This window comes from Dreissena polymorpha, chromosome 4, assembly GCF_020536995.1.
Source record: "Dreissena polymorpha isolate Duluth1 chromosome 4, UMN_Dpol_1.0, whole genome shotgun sequence".
Lineage (NCBI taxonomy): Eukaryota > Metazoa > Mollusca > Bivalvia > Myida > Dreissenidae > Dreissena > Dreissena polymorpha.
In genome coordinates, this window is record NC_068358.1 from 57,989,425 (window position 1) to 58,016,541 (window position 27,117).

At 33.7% G+C, this 27,117-nt stretch overlaps 1 protein-coding gene across 3 annotated transcripts; it reads right to left on the minus strand.

Moving 5' to 3' along the window:
• Nucleotides 1–4: 4 nt before the first annotated feature.
• Nucleotides 5–27,100, minus strand: LOC127877863 (cyclin-dependent kinase-like 5; the record flags this gene model as incomplete). Of its 3 annotated transcripts, none has more annotated exon segments than XM_052424161.1 (12): nt 5–157; nt 1,823–2,597; nt 4,632–4,804; nt 6,968–7,048; nt 7,938–8,127; nt 8,565–8,715; nt 8,997–9,117; nt 12,720–12,856; nt 20,903–20,948; nt 22,852–22,886; nt 23,363–23,451; nt 27,080–27,100. In XM_052424161.1, coding segments are annotated over 11 exon segments (1,899 nt in total), but the record flags the coding sequence as incomplete, so codon positions are not given.
• Nucleotides 27,101–27,117: the final 17 nt, after the last annotated feature.

The following is a 27,117-nucleotide window of genomic DNA, read 5'->3' on the forward strand; positions in this document are numbered from 1 at the left end:
GTACCTTAGCATCGGACAGCCGGTCTGATATTGTTCGGACTACTGAGACGTCCCCTTTCTGACTCGTCTGCTGGATCTCTTGGTTCTTCTTCTGGCGCTCTCTCATAGTGCTGGATTTGATACGCTGCAACTCGTCTTGCAGTGTCTTGTCCAAGAACTGTGTGTACACAAAACAATAGTTATAAGGAAGTTATGGTTTTAAATAAAAAAATTAATATTAGGCAAAATTAAACAATTTGAGCATTTTAAGTATCCCAAAAGAATTTAAAACAAGATGTGTTTGTCAGAAACACAATGCCCCGTGTGTGTTTCAGAGTTTATTTACAGGTCCTACTGGCCTCTTCACGAGGTTACGGTAGCCCGACCTGTAAAAACACAATGCCCCCTATTGCGCCGCTTTGAAATAAAACTTCAATATATCATTTGGCAGGTTTAGAAATTATCTCCCTTTTAAAGCTTATTACTTCCCTTGGATTGTATTTTTTTACTTTTGACCTTGAAGGATGACTTTGAACTTTCACCACTCAAAATGTGCAGCTCCATGAGATACACATGCATGCCAAATATCAAGTTGCTATCTTCAATATTGCAAAAGTTATGGCCAATGTTAGTTTTCGAAAGGACTGACGGACGGACAGACAGACAGTTCAAATGCTATATGCCACCCTACCGGGGGCATAAAAAGATACAGTGCACCTAAATGAGGATGAAAAACAAATCCATCAATTTGGTTTTATGCCATATGAATAATAATTTGATGGCTACATGTCCTCAAAGGTTTTTAATAATCATTAATCATACTTAACAACATTGTATCATTCACAAAAGGTATACAGATTTAGGGAGATGTTAACTGCAAAAAGCAGCTCTTTTGCATTTTAACTTTAATTTCCATGGCAACTATAGACAGTTACAGTAAACAAGAAGAGGACTGATAATTGCACAGGGTAATCTGGGACGACACTTTTCTCACATGCATTAATCTCAGAGCAATTGTGATATATAATGCAGAACCATGGTCACACAAGCATGGACGAACAGAGAAGCCGAGAAATGGATGTGCATCTACTGGTTAAGTACAAAATAAGCAAAAGCCCACAAGCCCGCGAAACCTGCACTGGTAAAATTTGAATTGGACTTGATCTCTTCTCCGTTTCATAATGCAGTGTTCTGCCGTGGTATCAAAAAAGGTGGGCCAAATGTATCGCAGCTCTAGAAAACTTAGGGGGCATTTTCAATACTTTTGAAACACAAACTAAAATTTAAATGAACTTAAAATTATTTCTTTTCAATTAAAACATGTTACTCTGTGTATAAAACCAATAAGAAACAGCAAACAACTCTATTGATTTTAAGAATCCTACAAAAGCCAACTGATCTCTTCTGGCATCAAATTTTTCTGTGAATTTTTGAATTTTTGGCAATTGAAAAGTAGATCTGAAACAGAAGTTGTATTCCTACTCTGTTAACTTAGAGAAAGTTGATATTTGTTGTGCTTTATTAATGATTCTGCTCACTCATTGTATAAGTTATAAAAATCACAACTGCACAATTTTTTTTGCAACATTTGTGAAAAATTTACAATAAAATCACATTTTTACTAACTGGCCACAACACTGATACCTGTTGTAACTTTTTCTCGATCTCAAGAAATAATAAAACAATTTGGGTACCTTGGCCAAACAGCTCACATTTAAGACTGTTAGTACAATAATCAACTGAAACAAGTTGACACATGTATTCAAGCAACCCTTTGAAGAAAATCTTTTGCCAAAAAAAATGTGAATTCCCCAAAATGATTGAATTGACATAAAATAAGTACCTTTTTCCTTTCTGGGGGACTGTCCGAGGGTTTATGGCCATTTTCTTGTTCCTGATTCGGCGCTTCCAAGTTCACAGTATACGTGCTAGTGCGAGCATTTGGTGCATCGCGAGGCGTAAGCACAATAGGTTCTGGGGATTTTGAAGCTAACTTTGGTTTGTTATCTGTCACAGTTTTAGAGCTATGCTTACGTTTAATGAATTTAGACTCACTAGGAGTAGTATTATCCATATCTACATCATTTTCGTGAACTTCACCATTACTGTCCAACGTATCCATATTATTGTCACTTTTGCTGTCGCCTACATATCCAGAACGGAAGTCCGAAAACGTTGAATTGTACTGCCCTACACCCTGTCTGCCAGACAGGTCTACATAAGATTTTCCCTGCCGCACATCTGTTTTATCGTCAGTATTATTCATATTATCACTATTTACATTGTTTCTATTTGCACTTTTCTGTGATCTACGACTGCCTGATTTTGCAGGTGTTCTTGTCCTTTCTTTGCGACTAGTTTCTTCTTCTGACGGTTTATCCTCTTTAACTCGCTCCAGTTCAATTTTTTCTCTTATTGCATTTAACGCTTGTTTTTCAGCATTTGCTTTTGATGTTGCATTTTTTGCCTGTTTAATGTATTTGCTTTGAGAGGTGGGGTGTATAATCTCTTTTTCCGTTTCTGAGGTATCCATCTTTTCTTCAAATTTTTCCTCTTTATGATCGGGCAACAATGCTTTTGTCTTGCCAGACCGTACTGTTAAATTCTTCAAATTTTCACTGAAATCAAAACAATAAATGTGTTTATTAAAAATTAATTACTTTTATTTCTAATTTAAAACAAGAAACCATCGGAGACGGGTGATGCTCCCCAAAGTTTTTTTTTGTCACAATATTGCACTATGTATTCAGATAAAAGGAAACGTCTTGAGGGGCATAACTTTGGACAAAATAATACGATGGATGGTTTAGCAACTTAAAAATTTCAAAGGGCCATAACTCTCTAAATAAATCATCTAACCAGAACCCACTAATAACATGCGCATCTCCTCAAGGTAGTTAAGCTTCCATTCAGTAGTTGGGGAGAAATAGCCCGGACAAGAATTGCACTATATGAACAGTTTATAGAAAATTTCAAAGGGCCATAACTCTGTGAAAAATCATCCGACCATAACTGGCTGATAATATGCACATCTCCTGTTGGTAGTGAAGCTTTCCATAAAGTTTCATTGAATTCCCGTGATAAGTTGCTGAGAAATAGCTCGGACAAGAATTGCACTTTATGTACAATGGAAAATTTCGAAGGGCCATAACTCTGTGAAAAATCATCCGACCATAACCGGCTGATAATATGCACATCTCCTGTTGGTAGTGAAGCTTCCCATAAAGTTTCATTGAATTCCCGTAATAAGTTGCTGAGAAATAGCTCGGACAAGAATTGCACTATATGTACAATGGAAAATTTCAAAGGGCCATAACTCTGTGAAAAATCATCCAACCAGAACCGGCTGATAATATGCACATCTCCTCTTGATAGTGAAGCTTCCCATAAAGTTTCATTGAATTCCGGTCATTAGTTGCTGAGAAATAGCCCGGACAAGAATTGCACTGTATGTACAGTTAATGGAAAATTTCAAATGGCCATAACTCTGTGAAAAATCATCTGACCAGAACCCGCTGATAATATGCACATCTCCTCTTGGTAGTGAAGCTTCCCATAAGGTTTAATCGAATTCCGGTCATTAGTTGCTGAGAAATAGCCCGGACAAGAATTGCACTATATGTACAGTTAATGGAAAATTTCAAAGGGCCATAACTCTGTGAAAAATCATCCGACCAGAACCGGCTGATAATATGCACATCTCCTCTTGGTAGTGAAGCTTCTCATAAAGTTTAATTGAATTCTGGTCATTAGTTGCTGAGAAATAGCCCGGACATAAATTGTGCACTGACGGACACACGGACGGACGCACGGACGAAGCAGCGACTATATGCTCCCCCCAAATTTTTTTGGGGGGAGCATAAAAATAAAAGCTTAAGTACATAAGGGAAAACTCAGTTGGTATTGAACTAAAGATTTCAATAACAGTGATATATACCCCATTTTAATATGTGTTGTATTTTTACCTTTGTGTATGACCTTTACCCTAAAAGTGCCTGATGCATATATTGGACATAATAGCCTCTCATATAGTCAAACATTTGGGCCAAGTTATTTTAAAATCCTTCAATGCATGAGGAAGTCTGGCACGTAGGTAAGACCAAGAGGGGGTAATCACATTATAGTCAAGATTGTGACGTCCATGTCGAGCCAGGTATTTTTCGCCATTATAAACCCTTTATTACTAGTATTATTTTTGTAAATGCCACTCACTTTCCAGCCATATCAGCAAGACAATTACTAGCATTTATTTTGTATTAATATTTGCTCTATATTTTGACTTTACTAACTGCAAAATTTCTATACAGGATGAACTAATTAAAGCTCCACTAAGTAAATTTGCGGGCAGTAAAGCGAACTTTAATACAAAATAAACTCTTAACTCTAATCACAGTTTTACTGATATGGCTGGAAACTGAGCTTCATTAAAAAATAAAAAAAAAGGAATAAAGTGTATAAAACGTTAAAAAAAAACTTTCTCAGCATGGACATCACCATCTTGACTATCATGTGATTACCCCCTTTAGGTAAGACCCATTAACAATTTTTTAAATACTTTTTTTTACAATCACTTGCAGATAAATATTGCACAGCAGTTTGAAGGAAATCACCCGATACCCAACAGTTGGAGGGCATAAAATGACTGTTCTAACCTATTGACGTGATCACTTATGTCGCTCTTGCGTTTCTTGCTGGTGTTATGAGCGTCGATGTGCTTGATGGGCACCTGGCTGCCCCGGTTGAGAAGACGTTCTGTCTGGAAGGACACGTGGTCCAGGCAATCCTCTATCGTGAACCTGTCTGTAGGCTCTAGCCTTAGTGTTTGCTGAAAAAAGGACATAATCAATATAGCCACATTCTGTAAAAACTGGGCTTAATGCATGTGTGTAAAGTGTCATCCCAGAAAAGCAGTCTGCACAAACTAATGAGGGACAAGAATTTCTGCTTATTTTAAATGTTTTGTTTAAAGAAAGTCCTTCTTAATAAAAATCCAGTATTGACGGAAAGTGTTGTTCCTGATAAGCCTGCGCTGCCTGCTCTGGCTTATCTGGAATCACACTTCACACACATGCTTAACCCTTTGCATGCTGGGAAATTTGTCGTCTGCTAAAACGTCGTCTGCTGAATTTCTAAAATTAGCATTTTCTTCGATTTTTTTCAAAGAATATTATCAGAATAGCAAACAGTTTGGATCTTGATGAGACGCCACGTTCTGTGGCGTCTCATCTGGATCCAAACTGTTTGCACAGGCCTTCAAAATTCGGTTCCCGCACTGAAAGAGTTTAAGACCAGTTTTCCAGGAACAGGGTTCAGTTAATACTAGTGCTATGTCGCAAATGTGATAGATACACCCGCACAGATTTGTCAGCTATGTTCTAGGGCAAATAACTCGGCAATGCGTGGATCACTGAGGATGATAGGAAGATTCTTATCACAGAAGCTACTAAACTTCATGGTGATGACATATTTAAAGTTTTGTTGAAACACTTAAGAAAGTGGAAGTTCTTAGCTCTACTAACTTCAAGTATTTTATGTAATGAAACAGACAGACTTACAGACTGGGACCAGCAGAGTGACTCCTATATACCCACCCCCTTCGTGCAGGAGTGGAAAAGACCTGCTTTAAAATGTTTATCTAATATAGGTCCACTGGTGAGCACTATTTGTAAAGCTAGTTTTTTTAATTCCAACGGTGGAAGTTATTTGAACTGAGGAGAAATCACATATCTAAATGCATATGCTTTGTAGACAGGGCATTGACTTTACACGAAAGACATCATTTCAGATTAAACAAGCATTAAGAGCTCCTGAATGAGTCTAAGCCCAAAAGTAGATCAATGTCAAAGTCAAAAAGAAGTAGGATGATTTATAACATCCATGCAAGTTATAAATATTTGTAGGACATTTTGGATTATCCTTGTACATATGGATTAACATATTTATCGACAAGAAAATCACTATATGCCTTTTGACATCCTACATGCCAGGGAAATAATAATTCAGAATATCAATAAAATCTATGACATGCAATTCTGCGATTACGGTACTATCTTAAAGAAGCATCTTTTTTATAATGATGTTCCAAATGTCAGCATTTTAAGTCTTCTTAGTTACATTGAATGCTAATATATAAATATGAATCTTTTATTAGCCAGTCTAAGGTAAATCGATTTCCATGTAAACAATGTTGGGCGCATGCGCAAGAAAATACATGTTTGCTTGTGCCATCTATCAAAAAGTGTTGACAAGGTTTAAATGGGGTAGACGTTTGAGAATAGGACATTTATTTACAAACTAATAGCTCCTTTTTATGTCACTATTTAAAGTTTGGTTATGGATACTTAAAATTAAAATTTGCCATGCTTTTTTATTAAAGAAAGAGATTAAAACAAACAAAATACCGTAATCTTGTCTTGTATACTTAAAGGGAAAATTAAACTTGATCCCAGAATGATATACAAATTCATTTACAGTAAAATGATTTAACCTGGTTTCAAAATTTAGGAAGTAAATTTCTGATCCATACATATTAATCTTCAGGCCTATAACCTAAACATTCCAAATGCTGGTAAAATATGTGCGATTCAAGAATTTCATGAGTATTTACTTTAACCTTGTCATCGCAAGTGATCAATAAACACTGAATATTTGACAATCTTCATATTAAACGGTTATTTTGTTTATTTTCAATGATCTTTTTATGATTTGCGTGTATGGTAGTCTTCAAGTAAATGATATGTCCTTTCAAAACTCGACTTCAATGTTGAACACGAGTTTTGTTTTTTCGTCATGAAGCTTTAAACTAACTGCAATCTTGCCAAACGGTAACTCGACACCTATTCAATTTTCAATAAACTTTATAATTACCTACTCATAAGTCTATTGAAAACTTAAAAGACAGGGCATATCATATTATCTGAGATATCAGCTGACAAAGATTTCTCTACCCATGTGGCTATAAATAGGCATTTGGAGCTATGTTACTTACCACCATAAAGTCTATCATGACGCTACTGAGTATTCCCTGGTATCTTTTCACGATAGTCTGTGGCTTGGACACTGATGGAAACTGTACACATAACATAGAACTTTAAATGTTTACAAAAAAGGGACTATCAAATTGTTATGTGTTTTGTTTACATTTTAAAGGTGAAGAGGTTATTAGGCAGTATTTTCTCAGACTAATGCTTTTAAATTATGCAATTTTCCTCTAAAATTGATTTTAAGATAGCGTTTTATCATTCTCCTACTTCAAACATTGCCCCCTACATACCCAAAATATTGATATTTTCTCTCAGAAAATGAGGGCTGTTGAAGCCTATAAGCAGTAAAAAAAAAGATTTGAGCATATTTCTGTATGTAAAGAAAACACATCACAAACATTATGTCAAGGAAAAAGCCAAACATTTCAAATCTGATTAAAAGGTTTAACATCTAAAATGCATTCAATTCTGGTAAGATAATACAAGAGATGTGTTTGTCAATAACACAATGCCACCTACTGCACCACTTTGATTTTTTTTATCATTTGGCAGGTAAAGATAATTATCTCCCTTTAAAGCTTATTACTTCCCTTGGATTTGTTTTTTTTTACCTTTGACCTTGAAGGATGACCTTGACCTTTCACCACTCAAAATGTGCAGCTCCATGAGATACACATGCATGCCAAATATCAAGTTGCTATCTGAAGCGACATAGAAGTTATGAGCATTTTTTGAAACCTAAACGCAAAGTGTGACGGAAAGAGGGACAGTTCGATCACTACATGCACTCCTTCGGGGGCATAATAAAATATCACATCTCATGGAGGGTGATACAATGCATGGTCAAACCAAGATAACAACAGAGTCACAAGCACAGGTTGACATCATCATTTTGAAGTTTGAAAATATATTTTATCATGCACCCTCTAAAAGATGTTGTATTTATGTTTTACTAAATTTGTCTAATGAACACACCTTTAACCCGGAGAATCGAGCGTTGTTATAGAACATGTTCATCTGATCGGGCGGCAATTGTCCGACAATCTTCTGGATGACGTAGAGCTGATCTATCTCACTCTCGCCCGGGAACAGGGGCTGACCGTCTGCAAGCTCTCCAAGAATGCAGCCGATAGACCAGATGTCTACTGCCTTGCCATAGGGGGCACTGTGGAAAAAAAAGTTTGTGTGTAAAAGTTTTTTTTAAACTCTTTGGAAAAAAAAGTAATTAGAAAAAGGAACGTGTTTTTGGAAATCACTTAATCTGACAATTTGATCTGCAGACTGCCTTGAAAGATTATGTTCAGATGACAATTATTTTTAACCCCACAGACAGGATACCATCTTACAAAACACTGTAGAAAGAACAGAATACAGAAAGGTCACAGATTGTTGGTGGTCACATCCAAATTATATGTATTCTGTAACTAATCATATCTACTTATTTTGACTTTACGTGAGAGATAACAAACAAGATTTGTTGGGACATTTGAAATTTAAAAAAACTTAAACTTAAAATATACAAATATTTCTATGTTTATAAATAATTTGAAACCAAGGCAATATTTTAATGTATGTTTTTAATTAAAACACTACTGAGCGTACCCAAGCAGCAATTCCGGAGAGCGATACCACCGTGTCGCAACATAGTCCGTGTACATGCCGTTCATTCCATTGTTGATGGTGCGAGCAAAGCCAAAATCACAGAGCTTCAGAACATCTCCACTGCTAATCAGCAAATTCTCAGGCTTGATATCTTAAATAACAATATATATAGGAATATTATGAAGGTTAACAATGGCTTGCTTATTTTTCTTACATAAGTGTATGAAGTAATTGCTATGACACCAAATTGCATTATTTTTACTGAGCTACAGAGGATCCCAGAACATAAGATTTACTCTTAACTACAAAGGATTCCTACATCACCAGAACTAAAGTCAAATTTATACTGAAATTTCAACTATGTCATTCCTATGGGAACAAACTTTATTTAGATTTTAACTGAATTATCAAGGACTACGTAGTGTCCCGTACCTCTGTGTATGATGTCGTTGCTATGGCACCAGTGTATTGCCTTACACAACTGGTAGGTGTAGGACCGCACTTTCTCTGGTGGCACTCCACTAGCCATGTCCTCCAGTAGTTCCAGCATGTTCTATAAACGGAAGAATTCATAAGAAAAATGTCTTCAATTACTCGAAATTGGAAGAATATAATGAATGCAAATGCAGTAAGTTTCTATATCAGACACAATAGTACAATAGTTACAATGCTAAGCCATTGAATCTATTGTTATGTTATGAAATAATACATACATTTTCATTGATTTGAAAATGGAGCCTAATATGTAAGTATGGGAATGAAGTAAAGGCCCAATACACAAAATTGAAAGATGCTGATCATCATTAAAATTGCATATACAATAGAATGATTGACAAGAGCTGTCACCATAGGATGTCTAAGGATGACATATGCCCCCTATAAACGCTTTGATAGAAGTTATGAGCATTTTTTGAAACCTAAACGCGGAACCTAAGTTCAAGGTCAAGGTCACAGGTGTCAAAATTTAAGTGCGTATGGAAAGACCTTGTCCATATACACATGCATACCAAATATGAAGGTTATATCTCAAGGGACATAGAAGTTATGAGCATTTTGCAAAACCTAAACGCAGATTTAGAAACCTATATGCGGACCCTAAATTAAAGGTCAAGATCACAGGGGTCAAAATGTGTGTGCTTATGGAAAAGTCTTGTCCATATACACATGCATACCAAATATGAAGGTTATATCTCAAGGGACATAGAAGTTATGAGCATTTTTCGAAACTTAAACGCAGATTTTGAAACCTAAACGCAGACCCTTAGTTCAAGGTCAAGGTCACAGGGGTCAAAATTTTTGTGGGTATGGGAAGGCCTTGTCCATATACACATGCATACCAAATATGAAGGTTATATCTCAAGGGACATAGAAGTTATGAGCATTTTTCGAAACCTAAACGAAAAGTGTGACGGAAAGACGGACGGACAGACGGACGGACAGTCCTATCACTATATGCCCTCCTTCAGGGGCATAAAAAAAGTTCATGAAGAGCCAATACCAAACTGTTCCTCGTCCCATCCATACAAGAAGAGGCTTTAAAGGAACAGAAGGAAAACTGGGTTGATTTTCGAAAAGCTCCCAGATGCTTATGGGACAAAATTATACAGAGAGATTTCCCCCAGTACTTATTAGGTTTTATGTAAATATGTGCCCTTCTATGTATCTTTGTTTCCCTATTCAATTCCTGTTCTATGTAATGTTGTTTTTTTAAGATTTAATGTAAAACCATGTTCCATGTTATTTCAGTTGGCTTTATCTATGCTGCCATGCTATGCTTATAAAAATGGTTTCTCCTCATACTTGATCTTGTTCTTTCCTCTATTAGGGCAGCAATGTAAATGACCATGAATAAAACACAACAAAACAATGAAACAGAACCTTTTTTTTAACTCCACTTTCAAAGGAAAACATTCATTTAAATGCAAAATGAGAAAGCCTTAGCAATTTATGCAAATCCCTACTAAAGACATTTTAGTGACAATTCAAATGCAAATACTGCATCAGGATTTTACCTACTTCGCTTTACTTTTCCCTCAAAGCACTATGGATTTTAGCAATGTTTGCATTATAGTTAATCTGAAACAGGTTTTTATTGTAATATCTTAAACAGGAAGCCATAAAACAACAATCGTGAATCAATATTTTATGACCAGCAGAGCGGACATATAAAACTCATAAAACAGTTTCCAAATCAATTTTCAAAGTCGCCGTCTCCCCAAATGAATTAAAATGCTCAGTTCGATACTTGTTGAATCGCTAAGAAAAATGAAAGTTCAATACTTAATGATTCGCAAAGAAAATTAATTAACTCTGATATGGCCTGGCAAGCTTTGATGTTAGCAGTAACAGCCAATCATAATAAAACCTGTCCCTAACCCTAACCACCCTTAGGACAGGGAAACATAGCTAGGCAAGATAATTGTATAAAACATGTCTTTAAAAAAGTGGATTATGAATGGAAAGCATTTAAGAAAAAATGGTGGGCTGTTTCAAATTGATATAATTATTATTTACATAGTCTTTTTATGCGAAACCTTCTAAAAGAAACTTCGGTTATGATTTTTTAAACCCAAATTATAATTCATACAAATACTTATTCTACATGAATTTATTAAAAGTTACTTGGACTAAATCAACTAATAAAGGAAAAAAAACATACAAACAGCACTGGTTGTGATCATAGATGAGTATTTTTTCTCCACTTTATAAATTGCAAATAAATTTTTTACAATTCACACTCAAAGCACATTAAGAATTGAAAAGATGAGTTTTCTAATAACACATACAAGCCTTTCAAACACAAATATAGCACACAATAAAAACCCATCATAATGCAGAAATCTCAGGTTTCTCAAACCAGTTTATCTAAACTGTCAACATGTCACTTTAAATGAAATCATCATTGGTATCTGCTATTCTGCAATAATGATTAGAGACTCGCAAGTTCATATTACAAGTAAATTGCTTTTTAATGTAGTAAGTATGCTAATCTGATTGCAAATCATTAATATGAAAAGGAAACACTGCGCCAATACATAGCTACCCAATGGTTTAATCAATAATTAATAATAAAAGTTTTTATTACAGATTATAACTATGACATTGAAACATGGCAATATCGGATGTTTTAATATATTGTGTGATCACTGAGCACGATGTTGCTACAAATAAATAAAGCAAAACAATCTATCTGACCATATTAATATTCATATTGCTAGAGTAAAAGACAACAGAGCTCTCCATGCTCAAATTTACCCGAGTTTTAGTGGCAGGCAGCCAAAAGCTCACCTGGACATTAGCTCACCCATCAAAGTTGATAGAAGCTGACAAAAGCTGTCTAAAGCAGACACAATCTAACCAATTTCAAGAGAGCTTTTGTCCAGGTTTAAAATTAAATTTGGGTGAACTTTTTTCTGGGGTTATGCAATCTCAAGCATTTGTGCATTGTCATCAGCCATGACTGGGCAGCTCTTTCTATTGAGCTTTTGTCCTCAAAGTTTTTCTCCTTACTGCTGTTATAACTATTTAGATATTTGAATAAAATAATGTACCAGTGGGTAAAACAGATTTTCTATATCCAAATACACTTAATGAAGAAAATAGGAAGTTTCAATTCCATACATCAGGGACCAACACCCCCACATTTCGTGCCAGACAATTAACACCATTTCACATATTGGCACCTTACATGTATTAGCCATGCAATAATGATTTTATCTCAGAAAAAAATAAAAGAGTCTGAAGTTGCTGTTCTCAACTTGAAGCAATAAATCTGGACCAATCAATGATTGAATCCAGATATCAGTCTTATCCTGAGCTACTCTTTAATTAAAATCTTAAAGAGTTGTTTATGTCATGGTAATACAAAACACATCATTATAGAAAATGGGAAACAAATGCAAAGAAACTGACTTTTACTAAATAACATTGAACAAGAGGACTATATCATTCTTAACAAGATACTTTAACATGCTGCTTTTCATAGATTTATTGTTGGTGTGTTTTTATACTGCAAACAATTTTCATTAAAAATACCTTTGAACATTGTAAAAAAAAAATATAAAATGAGGTGGGCGGGTAGGGTTCTGAGCCAAGGTACGGTAAAGAATAACATCTTGAACTTGATCAACTTCTTGTCACACTTAATTTGCTTACCCTTTCAACATATTCAAAGACTAGGTAAAGTTTTCCTTTGCGCCTAAACGCCTCTCTAAGCTCCACAATGTTCTCTTGTTTGAGTGAGCGTAGCATTTTGAGTTCTCGAAGCGTGGTACGGCGCACATCTTCGTTTTCTAAAACAAGTAAAAGTTCCAAATAAAATTGAGAAAATACTGAAAATGCTTTTATTAAATGCAAAATACTAACAGATCTAACATATTTTTAAAGGGGTTTGGAAAAACAAAAGTTTTTAATTTGATTGAGGTCTTCACATAGCAAAAAGTCACTAGTCCGCAGACAACTGTCACAGCCCCCACAAAATTATTTCTTTCATATAGGTATTGATAAAGACTTAAAGCAGACAAAAAGGGAGGTGGAATCCTTAAACCTCAGGGTGACCTCTTTTGTGAAAAATTGCAAAGAATGATAAACTTTGCACAACGCATATTGGCTTAATTTTGCTCTTTTCACTTTAAATAGTAAACAATAATTTCCTTAGAAGATTTATAACTATTAAGACTCAACAAGAGCACCGCATAACGGGTGCCAACGCTAGGCTGTGGGTTCAGTTTTGAATAAATGAAAGCTTGTCAGATTTTGTTTCATTTTTTTTTAGAGGTCACAGTGACCTTGACATTTGACCTAGTGATCCCAAAATGGGTGTGGCGTGTAGAACTCATCAAGGTGCAGCTACATATGAAGTTTCAATGTTGTAGGTGGAAGCACTTTCATTTTAGACCCAATGTTAAAAAGGTTAACAAAATGTTAAGTTTTAGCACGACGCGGACGGCGGACGGCGGACGACACAACGAGCTTGCTATGACAATACCTCAGGTTTTCTCAGAAAACTGCAGAGCTAATAAAATGCAAATAAACATGGAAGATTTGTAAATGAGCATGGTGTAATTCCTATTATGTATTGTGAACAAATGTCCAAGTTAAATATGATTTTTTCTCCTTTTACATTCTTATTTTTGTTGCAAATTTGAGACCAGTTCAATCATAGCTTCTTAAAACAAGTGCACAGTTTACAGACAACAAAAACATTAGCACATCTTTGATGCTTTTGCATTTTGAGATTAATGATATTTTTAACAACACAACAGAAAGTATTTCTTTTAAATATAATGTCACCCAGATGACTTTTTTTCATCCTTACATTATTAAGAACATTTATGGTTGTAACGTTTCAGTATGCTAAATTTTCTATTTCTTTCTGCAATATTTTTGTTTGTGATCAAAATTGTTTTTGTTCAATATTTTATGTGCTAATGTTTATCTTTTGAAGGTCTAATGAGAAAATACTTTAAGAGCTTTTGTATGGACAATATGAGCCATATATATGTGTCTTGTTCTGTGAAAGCTGGTCATAATGCATGTGCGTAAAGTGTCGTCCCAGATTAGCCTGTGCACAGGCTAATAAGGGACGACACTTTCCGCCTTAACTTGATTTTCAGTAAGGAGGGACTTCCTTGAAACTAAAAATACCATTAAAGCGGAAAGTGTCGTCCCTGAATAGCCTGTGCGGACTGCACAGGCTAATCTGAGACGACACTTTACGCACATGAATTAAGCCCAGTTTTCTCAGAACAAGACACATATATACATTTATTGATTTATTAAATAAACTTCATAATATTTGAGCTGATTTATTGCATATTTTGTTGTACACATGTGCATTAACAATACTTAAATACGTTTTTATCCGAAAACTGTGACATTCAGCTTAGTAAATGAAAACAGATTTGTAACCTCAAAGCACATTTTGAACACCAACATAAAACAGTGCTAAAGTATACTTTTCTTCAAGGCAAACCGTTTAAAACAAAATAATGTATAAGTATCAAATACTATTAAAACTTTCAAGTGTATTAATTATTCTGGAGGGTCTGATTCAGAAAAATTTTGTGTTGACAATTTGTCTACTCTTTTAAAAGCTGGTTTCAGATAAAGACTGTTTTTTTTAATTGGACTGCTATTTGATAGCAGTGTAATTACGACTGAAGTTCAAAAAAGGCAAATACATGGTAGTAAAAATTGAGCTTGCAAGCTCCAAAACTGTGTGGAAAATAATTTTTTGCCATTTAATCATAAAACATAAACATCAGGAAAGAAAATATTCAAATTACAGAAATAAAACAAAACATAGAGATGGAGATGGTTATTTAACATAATCATTTCTCAAATGTATGTTTTTCAAAAATCTAATCTGTGTATAAAATGTATACATATACTTGTTTGGTATGGGGTACTAATTGTCTTTAGTCAATTTACTTCAATTGAAATTGCAAATATCTTGATTAATTTTTAAAAGAATGCACTGAAAATGGATGACGTACATTCAATGAAAGTTTTTCACCTTCATGTGTAAGTTGTAAAGACATCAAACCATGTAATAAATGGTCTGCCTATATTATCTTTATCAAAATATTGTATTTTAACATTTTTATGACATGCTACAAAAAAACAATGAACAAATATTGCATGCCATTCTGGCGTAAGAGTCATGAAGTTCTTTCAGTGCTTTGAAGTGGATGATCACCCAAGCTTGATATTTAAGTTTTCTACTTGAGACCACTTACAGATTTGTGCTATCAAAATAGCCATTATGTATCTCTGGCTTGCTATGATGACCAAAATAATTGCTCTTTCCAATCATATTTTACCACTTAGAAACGTATTTTCCCGCATTTGTAGTCCCTCAGAAAGTTCAATGAGCTTTATTTAATACTAGACCTTTCTTACTAGATTCTAGTTTTAAAGGTTTTATTTCCAACCCTTAGATACTGATGAGCAGCTAACAGCATAATACCTGAACAGTCTGTGAGTTACTTTAAAGCTGGTTTTATGCTGTTTGCACATAGCCATTTTCACTTTGCTTCTGAGTGGGAAAGGGTTGAGGTATAAAGAGTTTTACAATATAAAAATTTGTTTGCAAGAATAATTGTTCCTGCAAACCAATGCATGACAGATAGTTTGCTTGTAACTTTGACAGTTCTGTCATAAGTTTAATTTCTAAATTTAGCAAAATATCACATCACAAAGTATTATGTATAATCATTCTTATATGATTTTCTGTCTTTTGGTAAAATAATCACGAAAGATATTAAAGATGTACATTCACTTGTGTTTATATATAGTGCCTATAATCAATGTTTGCCATATTTACACTAAATATACATATGTGGACAACAAAATTTTCTTGGATACCAAAAGATGATGCCAATCAGTTATAACTCTTCGTAATAATTAATTTTGTGCAAAATATTAAATATGCCTTAGCCACACATTTTTTTTACTTTATTGTAGCTTATAACTGTAAAAATCATAGACTAAAATATTGATGAATATTTCACTATATTATCCCAGATTTATATAAATTGCACATGTAAAACTTAGTGCTATCATGTTTTGAAAAGCTCTTTCAATTCAAGTGTCCTTCCTCAATGCAATCTGATTCCCTATCAATGAAAGCAATCATTCTTAACAGTTAATTTGTGGAAAACCCAACAAACCCCACATCTACTATTTACTTTATTTTGATAAGTCTCAAATGGGTTTAACCTGCAATTTTTTTAGTGAACACTAGTTCATACAAAGTAGCTTTATCGCCAGACAAAAATTATCTCCGTAAATTCTCTTTGTTCGAATTCAAAAGGGGAAGTTAACATGAACCATCGAGTTAAATAAAGCCTGAAAGGTCCATGGAACATGAAACTAACTAAATACTTATGTCCAAATAAACCAATAGGATACAACATTTACTACGCCAAACACAGACCATGATAGTAACTACAAACAAAATCATACGACTAAACTTGTCATAAAATGAACTGGGAAACATCTCCATAAGAATTATTTACATGAACTTTGTGACTCAAATAATGATAAAATAAAGTTTGGGCATTGACAATAAACATTAAACGTCTTTCAATGAAATATAATAAATTGACTCCAACTTTGTTTCCTGGTGAAATTGGTTTTATTTACTGCAAACAAATAACGCTTGGTTGTCACCAGTTTTACAACTCATAACAGACAGTTGGTAAACACTTCAGCAACACAGTTTCTCCAGAGCAATTACATGCATACATGTACCATCCACTTACCATGCCGAATTGCCCATAATACAAAAAAAATATATGAAGATTGAATCAAAACTTACATGTACCGCTTATGCAAACAAACCCAAATATATCATGGATTTGGGCATAAAAAAATGTCTGTGCCAATCAAAACGTTTGTGATTTAATATTTCCATGACAGAAAACATTACAAAATCGATTATAAGAGGGCATCAAAAGAACAAGGCAAAATATTTATACTTTACAAGCAATAAAATATAATTGCACAATGATAAAAAGGTAAATCCTCAGTTATCATAACAAGTCTTCATGATCATCAATTGATCCATGCAAACTGTGAATTTACTTAATGGTCGATGAAAAGACATAAATTTGCAGTAAATTTAGTGAAAAGGGTCCCCAGCAGCGAATTATTTGCTTTCACCATAGATTACAACGATAAATGAGCTTCATTCAAAGTGGAATGTAGCCAATGAGAAATATTATGAACTGATAAATATTGAAAAATTAAATTCATTCATTGAATGTTTCCAATATGTGCCATTGATTCTTACAGACGTGACCGAAGTTTTGATCACTAGTGAGGCTATTTTTGTTCATAATTTGTACGAGTTTAATTATCCAATACATCGGTCAGGAGGAACAGCCATTAATCAGCTGATAATCTGCTTATTATTTCTATCAATGGTTTGCGGTTAAATTCAATAAATCTGATTGATTTACATTCGTGTGTAAACATGGATCCCAATGTGATATACCTTCACAAATGCCAATCATCAGAAAGATTCATGATATTGATAAATTAATTGTTAGAGAATTTTGACATACAGAAAATTTACCAATAGTGACTAGTCAAACATCAAGGAACACAAATATTTACAGTTTACGTTCTTAAAATGAAAATGTTCTAGACTCCAGGTGATTGAAGGTCAGTTCAATTGATCACTTTAAGACAGTTTGATAAACACATAAAATTAATCACATTGCAGACCTAAAGACAACATCACAGTCTTTTTAAATAATGTACAGTCAGTCGACCAGTTTAGAATAACACGGTTAAACGTTAATTCTTTTGACCATCATTTCTTTCGGGATTTAGTGTCAATGTGAGAAGATGTGAAAATAAAGGGTAAAATTTATTTTGTATGATAACAGGTTAGGCCAGACGGCATATGCAGTTTTTTGTCAAAAATAGCCAATTAAAGTTCACCCTTCGGAAAATTATTTAAAATCATTCAACTTACAAAATTAGTATTTCACAACATTGTCATGGCATTTGTTTTCAATCAGCAAAAAGTTTATTTGAAAATAATAAAGCCTTCTATATCCATATGCACATTTCAAAACATAACTCATTCAATCAGTTCCGGTTAACTTTTTGCTGCATTTATCTCCACTGTAAGCATAATACAAAAGCTTTCTTGCTAAAACTTTGCTAATTTATTCCTTTACCTAATGTATACCTTAGACACTTATCATTTTGTTTATATTGGGGCATTATGGAAAATTAAATACAAATTAAAAGGAACTTCTGATTATCCGGAACTGGTTGACAAACTGTATGTACATAATACATTAGGATACAGTAATGGAAAAATCTCAAACAAAATATTGACTACCCATATGACTTAATATCATAAGAACTGTAACCATAAAAATGCGTAAACATACTTTGTTTTGGTTGTAGCGAGCTGACAATTAATTATTTCTCAATCTAGTTAATTAAAAGGCTGTACATGTAAAAGTACACTTATACAAATTTCTTTGGCTTCTCTACAATAAAAGGAGAGCATGGTCCCCTGAGAAATCAAAGCAAGGTAAACACTTCTGCTGCGATCCAGCTATCAGATTATCGCTAAATAATTCATAAGCGCTGGTCCTACTATGTAAGTCAATTATTTTATTTACTGTCCAATGCTTGTCTAAAGAGTCAATAAATCAGCTCAAATAAAAAAAGAGTCTGCATCAACACAGAGACAGAATGCCAACCTTTCACAAATTGACTTGAAAACAAAGCACTCTTAGAAATTTTCACGGGTGGTCAGTTTTTCCAAAATGATTGATTCAAAGGCCGCAATGGTGTAGTATGTGATTATGGTTCTGCATTTAAATTGATAGATCAAAAGTGCTATCACCACTTGGAGAGAATTTCAAATGATCTTTCCAAACAAACCAAGTACTGGTTCATCCCGAAAAGCTACTCCAGAGTCGCTCTATAAGCCCAGCCAGGGCTTTTAATGCCATTCAGTTAAAATAAATAGGTTCTAAAAAATCATTTCAATTCTTGAAAATTTGATAAGTTGTCTACCCTTTCAAAAAACTTATTTGAATACAAAAGCCCTCTAGGAAATTCATGTAAGTAAACATATTCAACCAGCCAATTTCTTTCTAGAGTGATTGACATTGCACTGGTCAGCAGGTACAATACATACACACAATCATTTTTCAAAAATTTAAGGGCCAATACAGATGTGGTGCTTTGATCTGTCAATTTGAGGAAAGTAAGCCTTTCAGATATTCTTAACCCTTTAACACAAAGATACACGTTTTGACCTTTTCGTAAGAATTCAAATTTAATTAAAGACCTTTATAGCTATATATTCCACTTTTAAGGTTTTATTTCCAAGCCTTTTGGTTACAATATACTAAATCTTGTTGGAGTGCAATGCTATACTCTTTAAAAACCTGAACATCATTTATAAGAAGACACAATGCTCTGTGTGGGCACTTGCCATGACTTTATTTTAGAATGTTTCTTTGTGCATGTGGTAGGGAAAACATTGATGTTTAACTGAAATTCACTCATTTGCTTGACGGTTGGAGACTACATGAGACTTTGACACATGGCGGGAAACCCTCATCCACTGGTACGAGCCCCGTAAATAGATGGCTGTAAAACAGTGACCGCTGATTCGCATCGAGTTCTTTCTTGCATAGCGAATGACCCCCCTTTTTTATTGTCTAAATCATTGCGGCTTGGAATGCTCTTTAAGAAAAGGTATGGTTATGGGGGTCTCTATGCGCAAAAGTTTGACTTTTTTGTTGTATTTTTTGTTGGAGTTATTGCTTTTACATTGAATTTGTGTAGGAAATCTTTTGGTATATTGTGACCTAAATTTAAGAACATACTTGTGAGCAGCAAGCAGCATAAAACCTGAACAGACTGCGAGTTACTCAACTGATAGGCTGCTCTACTTGTATGTTGGTTGCATATAGTCATAATCACTTTGCTTCTGAGAAGGAAAGGGTTAATAAAAACCACTAAAACAAGGCTAAGATAAAACTATAATTCCACAGCAACACACAAACCTTGTAAGGTCATGATGCCTGTAAAATACCCATGAGCTGAAAACGCTTGCTGACAGGTTTTGTTTATTGATAAAGATATCAATTAACACTAACGCCATGTCCAACAAATCAGTCATGATACCTGTTACATGATAACACAATCCCAAGAACATGAGATATTGACCATCTTTATCGTTGTTATTGAAAACTTATAATACAATTAGCCCTAATAATGGAACCCCTGCATAGTTTAGTGAGGCGCGTTTTCTCTCCATTTTATTCCAATAGACATAAGTAGGTAGTGCTATACTTGTCTGAAACATGTGCCCAATGCAATTCCCAATGTCAGGTTGAAATAAGGTTGTAAATTACAACATTAAAACACTGCTAAATTTCATTAAACTTTGAGTATTTTTAACTTCTAAGTTTTAGTTACTTACATGAAAAATCAGTCAGTTAAGTCAAGGAAATAGAAAAAGGATGGTGTTCATTATGACAGCTATCACAGTAAAAAATTGATTTCCTTGAAGGCCATGACATACAATTTACAATAAATGAAATTCAGTTTTAAATCTTGTTTTTCCAATCAATTACATAACCTGTACACATGCTATTTTATTATGATACATAGTTTTAATTTGCCTACAGTGTTTGATTTCATTTTATCTTGTCTTTTTTTATAGGAGTAGGGATTTGATTCACACCTTAAGTACATAATTATTAAATAATAACAAAGCAAATTTACTATCAACAAAAATACGACTTAAAATTACTTTTTGTTGTTTACTTCTATTTACACAAAATTACCTTCGCCATCTTTGAATTTCTTCACAGCAACGAGTTCGCCTGTTTCCTGAAAAAACAAAATATAGCTTTTATTACATAGATTTCAGAGTCCCTAACAACCTAAGGCTACAACAAATTGATTTTCTTATTGTGCTCCCATGGTCTATTTTGCCATCCAATCAGTTTTTTATGAGAAAGTTTTTTCTGTCTTATTTAAAACAACATATTTAAGACAGTTCATTTTTCATTAAACAAGTAATAGTACAAAATGGCAACATTTAATAAGCTGAATACATTTGTAAAAAAATACAAACAAATATTTAAACAATTTTTTTAATTCTGCGCTTTATGGCTCGCATGTGAATGTATCCAAAGTACTTTTGCTTTTATTGTGCTTGCTGGCTAGAATGTTTTGTGGCCTAATTCCTTGGAACAAATGATCAATTTGTTGTGGCCTAATGGGTGCAGTGATCTTTTACAAGTTAAACCTGTATTATGACAATGTTTATGGTACCCCAGTACTACTAATTAATTTTCATTAATTGTTTTAGTTCAAATTTTATGTGTAATATATACTGTATACAGTTAGGACACAAATTCCAGTAAATTCATTTATTATTAAGCCACTATTAATTTTTTATTTACACTAGGTCCTCTTTACTATAAAATCATTACTAGTACAAGTGCATAAGGCATTGAAAGGAATACATTAACAAGATTATATACTGGTAGATGTTATTACAATAGATAATAATTGGACCTTAAATTCAATAGCATGCAGTTAATTCAACAGCACAGAGAACTACAACAGTGTGATTGGACAAAATGGTTTAACTTGCGAAGTTCACTAAACAGATTAATGTCACAATAAAATATCAACATAGTATTTAATACTTGACTGCATAAAAACCAGTACATTAAGTTTTCTTATATACTCTCGCAAAGACTTATTTATGTGCATGGTATGGAAATAATGGAATGGAAATATGCCAAATGCATGTACAGTGCCCATCACAAAGAAGTTTTTTTAACTTTCTGTTGTAACATACTGAGAAATGAAAGGTATGCTGTGCCAACCTATTTGAGTTTTGTGAAATATACCAAAGTCCTTACGATAGAGCAAAAATACCATACACCCAGTAGTGTTAACTGTGATTTTCTCATACTACCAATATGTATTTCATGTTTCTTTCCCAAATGCTGAACCCACCTTAATTATCTTATTGCTACAAGAAATAATTAATCTTCATAGAGTTTGTAAAACAGTATGTATATGCTTTACATTTTTAGTCTGTAGTATTCAAATATTGACTATTGCAGAACTCATTAACAGCTAGGCTTTCACTGTTTGCATTGTGCAACTTAGTGTCGATAATGACTATAGTGTTTCTGCTAAGCATGTATTTGCAGTTTCATGCAGTTTATACCCTTCCTGTTCTCAACAAGTTAAAAAGCTTACAGCTTTTCAAATCCTGCACACACAATGTTATCACCATCCTTTGGTCCAATAACAGTGTTTCAATCTTATGTTCTCTATTGAACCCCACTTCCAATGACATAAATTGTATTGGCACATTAGCGTTTCTAACAGGTTGTTACCAATAGACTGCAAGTTAAAAAAGTCTTGATACCAAATATGACCAAAGTTTTAGACAGGGGGCCCTATGCTGCCATTTATGGGGAAAGACAAAATACTTAAAGATTTGACATGTAATCACTGCATCATAGACAAATTGTATTTTTGGTCAAAACAAATTGTCTCAGCATGTGTAATTATTTGAACATGCTTCAATGACAATTACCTGCTTTTCACAGTAAAGTAAAGCTCTCAGAAACATGCCTCCTTCAATTAACATGAACAAGACTACAAGCTTACTTAAATTGTTGAATCAACATTGATTTTAAGTATTCAAACTACAGAGTTGTGTAAAGACGGCTTGGTTGTGTTCTTATATGTAACTAGATCTTACCTTGTGTTTACATTTCAACACCACGCCATAGGCACCTGTAACAAACAAAAGAATGCAATCAATTCAATCAATGGAAATCTTTCTGAAAACCTTTGGGAAGTTTAATAAAAAGCATGCAGATAACAAAGGGGGGTCTTTTTATATTTTAATTTTCAAACAAAATGTCATGCTTAATATGAATAAACCTTATGAGATAAGATTGATAAATATACACAATTATAAGAATATAGCACAAAATAATAATAATCTGTTAAAATTGCTACATGGTTGCATTTAAGACAAAAAGCAGAGCTATTAGTCATTGAGTATTACTAGTTTTATGTCCAACGTCATTTTACAAAATGTACCTTTTTATCTAGTTTTTTTACTACATTTAATTAGCTTTGTATGCCTTTAAAGTACCTTATATTGAATTATAATGTTCACACGCAAATAAAACTGGGATATGCCTTGGAAAGTTTCTGCAAGGTCCAAAAGATTTGTGTTTAGAAATAAAAGATACTGTACTAACCTTCGCCCACAACTCCCACAATTTCGTACTTGTTCATTACATCACACCCTACATGTAGGTTCTCAAAAAACCCTTCAAGTGACTCCGTCCTGTAAACAATAAACAGTTATTTAGTTTTAACCGTTTCAGTGCGGGAACCGAATTTTAAAGGCCTTTGCAAACAGTTTGGATCCTGATGAGACGCCACAGAACGTGGCGTCTCATCAGGATCCAAACTGTTTGCTATTCTGATAGTATTCTTTGAAAAAAAAATAAAGAAAATGCTAATTTTAGAAATTCAGCAGACGACATTTTAGCAGAAGACAAATTACCCAGCATGCAAAGGGTTAACACATTTTTTGTATTACCAGGTGCTTCAGAACTTGCAATTTCTGTGAATTAAATCCTCATATTGATGACCTTATATTGAAGACCAAAGGAAATATAAAACTGCATTCAAAACTTAAAATTAAACTTTTCTTCATGAAGTTCTGCATGTAAAAGGTGTTGAAATACACAGGCCCACTAGACAATGGCCCTGAACTTTAGGGTGCACTTCTAGATTTTTTAGAGAAAAATTAAATTGTCTTATATATTAGAATTTAAGACTAGGAGGGTGGGCAAACATGGACAAAGAGTTAATTTTTGTCTTTGGATTATTAAAACTGCAAGGCTCAAAATAAACCATAGCGCACTTGCAAAATGCTACTATAAAATTAGATTTGCAAGTTTTGTTTTTGCTTGTTGCCAAACGTTGAGTAAAATAATTCAAGTTTCACATAATCTTGTTAATATTCACCTTATATTGCAATGAGAGATAATCACAATTGGAAGCATGTAAGCAGATCAAAGTCAGCCGAATCTGTCTGGTATGTGGACAACATGGATTGCTTTGTAGTGCTTGTCTGTATATTTAAAGACTTTAATACTTTATTTTTTTTTCTGAACACATACTGCTTTTTAATAATTCTGCCACAGGTGAAAAACTGTTCAACATAAGGCATTATCATAAATGAGGGTCTCAGGTTTAAATAGAATTGTTTCGTATTTTGTCAAAATGCATTAAACCAAATCACAGATATTGACTACATCTTCAAATCCTCATCCATGGAAATAATAATACACTAGCAATATCAATTTTCAAAAACACAATTTTGGATACTTAGACAACTTCTTTAAAAGAATAAATTCCAAAGGATGTTGGTTGTGAGTTGATTCCAGGACTGCATGTGCAACATTTCCTAATACTGTAAACATTAGTTGACACTGTTTTGTGATTTCTATTTTACAAAAGTCACCTGTTTATAGTAAACCCATGAAGACTAAAAATGTTTTCAACAAAAAGATATGAAAACAAAAAAATGTGAGACAATCTCCTCATACAGTTTTTGCCTATATGACCTATCGTACAAAAACACAATAAGTAAATATGATATATTGCAAATACATAGAGACTAGAAATTATGCAATCAGTATGACACAATAATTTCAAACATAACAATTAAGATGAAATAATGTGCATACTAATTATGTCAACATCATAGGAAACCAAATCATATAAGGATGAACATTTATATTGCTCCATTAAATTACATACAACACTTCACATTAATAAAAGCAGCTTGTTATTGGTAAATTGGTAATAAATCAATTGTTCTTTTTGTGCGACTGTATTCATGCATTTACTTTTAATTGATGGCGTTCTGTAGATTATGTTTGTCACTTTTTTTACTATAAATGCTAAATATTGATCAGTATATACCTAGTTTTCATATATGACTTTATTCACAAGAAAAAATTAAGAATAATAAGGCCACAACAAATTGATGATTTGTTCTATGGATTTTAGCCAACCAGAAATGGAGCGAGCGAGCGAAATAAAAATAAATTTATTTTTATTCCATTTTTTTTTAAATCGCAGGCGAGCGAAAAGTGCAAAAAAATTAATATTGTTTATATAAATTGATTCTACATTATAAAATAACACATATATTGGTCTAATTTGAGTGCTCAAAAGACAAGTATACATTCTAGTACACATACTAGTTTTATTATATATATTTATAACAATAGCAGTACAACAACAAGAGGGAAAGATTCGTTAATCAAATTAATTTAAACAAGCAAATTTGCTGAATTGATATCCCCCGCAAATATACTTCTGGACACAAATTTTTTCTGATAGGATGGACAATGCCAACGTGCATCATCCTCTTATCCACATATATACCCATACCAAGTTTCAATGAAATCCGTCAAAGCACTTCCAAGATATGGCTCAGGACACACACACAAGCATTTTTTCAAGATATAAATATAGGGCCACAACTTCATTATCATCCAATGGTGTACAATTCCATTTGGCGTGCATCATCCTCTTATCCATATATATATTCATACCAAGTTTCAATGAAATCCGCCAAAGCACTTTTAAGATATTGCTCCGGACACAAAAGCATTATTTCAGGATACAAAGGGCCATAACTCCGTTATTAACAGATGGTGTGCAATGCCATTTGGCGTGCATCATCCTCTTGGACTTCATCATCATATATTTGAAAGCATTGTGCTCACTGTTAATACTAGGATTAGGAAGGCGCTCATTGTTTAATAAACTCGACAACTTTTTTGTCCAATTCCACTGCTACACTAAATATAAGTTGCATGTTAATGTGCGACGTATTTATTTTATCACTACCGCCTAGTTTACCACATTTTTTTTACCGCATTGATGCATTCTGGTGATATTTCGCATCCCGATGCAGATGCTGCTGCGAGGAACAAAGCACGAAAATCATCAGTAATGCGATGATTGCAACTGGCGGAAAAAAAATACGTTTCCGTAAACATGTTTCGCTGAAACAACGAGGCAGACGGACGCCGCCATTCTTTACCATAAACCAAGAAATATCGGTAAGCGTTATAACAGTTTATATCGTAAAATACGTAGGCTAAATTAAACTAAATCATTGAACGAATATGTTCGGAGCACAAATTGTTGCTGCGGGCGCAAAATAAAAATAAAAATATTTTTATTTCGTTTTAAGATTTTTAGGTGCAGGAAATCCATCGAACATGTAACCAATTTGTTGTGGCCTAACACATATTAGTGTTAACTGGTAGGTTTCAATTTCAAATATGGTAGCCAAATCTGTTTCACGCATTTTAATCTTACTGAAATTACATAAAACAACTGGGGACTGGCACTATCTACAGAGAGTTTAGTAAACTATGCATTCATGCACATATGGTTTTCAAAATAATTATTGACTGATTCAATTGTGCATGATACTAAATGTTAGGATGGTGTTTCTTCTAAGACTAATGTTGGCATATTAGTATAATTATATGTTAGAAAATTGAGCTTTTACATCAATAAAAGCATCTTACCAATTTTTTTTTTTAATTTATCCAACACAATTAAGAAAGAAACTAACAATCAAATCATTCACCATATCCACTTTCACTTAGAACTTATATCTCACAAGTTTATCCACAAATGCAAACACAATTTCTGTGTTAACAATATAAAATAAAGTAGCAAAGTAATACAGCTTTCAACCCCAATAAATAAACACTAAATTAATTTTACTCCAGAGTGACACACAATTATTATCTAAACAAAATAACACACGTTGAATCCAGCATATCGTTTCAGCTTTCACTAAAATCGTTCACATTCACGTAGGACGCCATCGGGAATTTCCTTGCCAACATACCCACAATGCATTTTCCTACCTTTTTTTGAAGAGTTCGTTGGTACTTTTGTCGACATA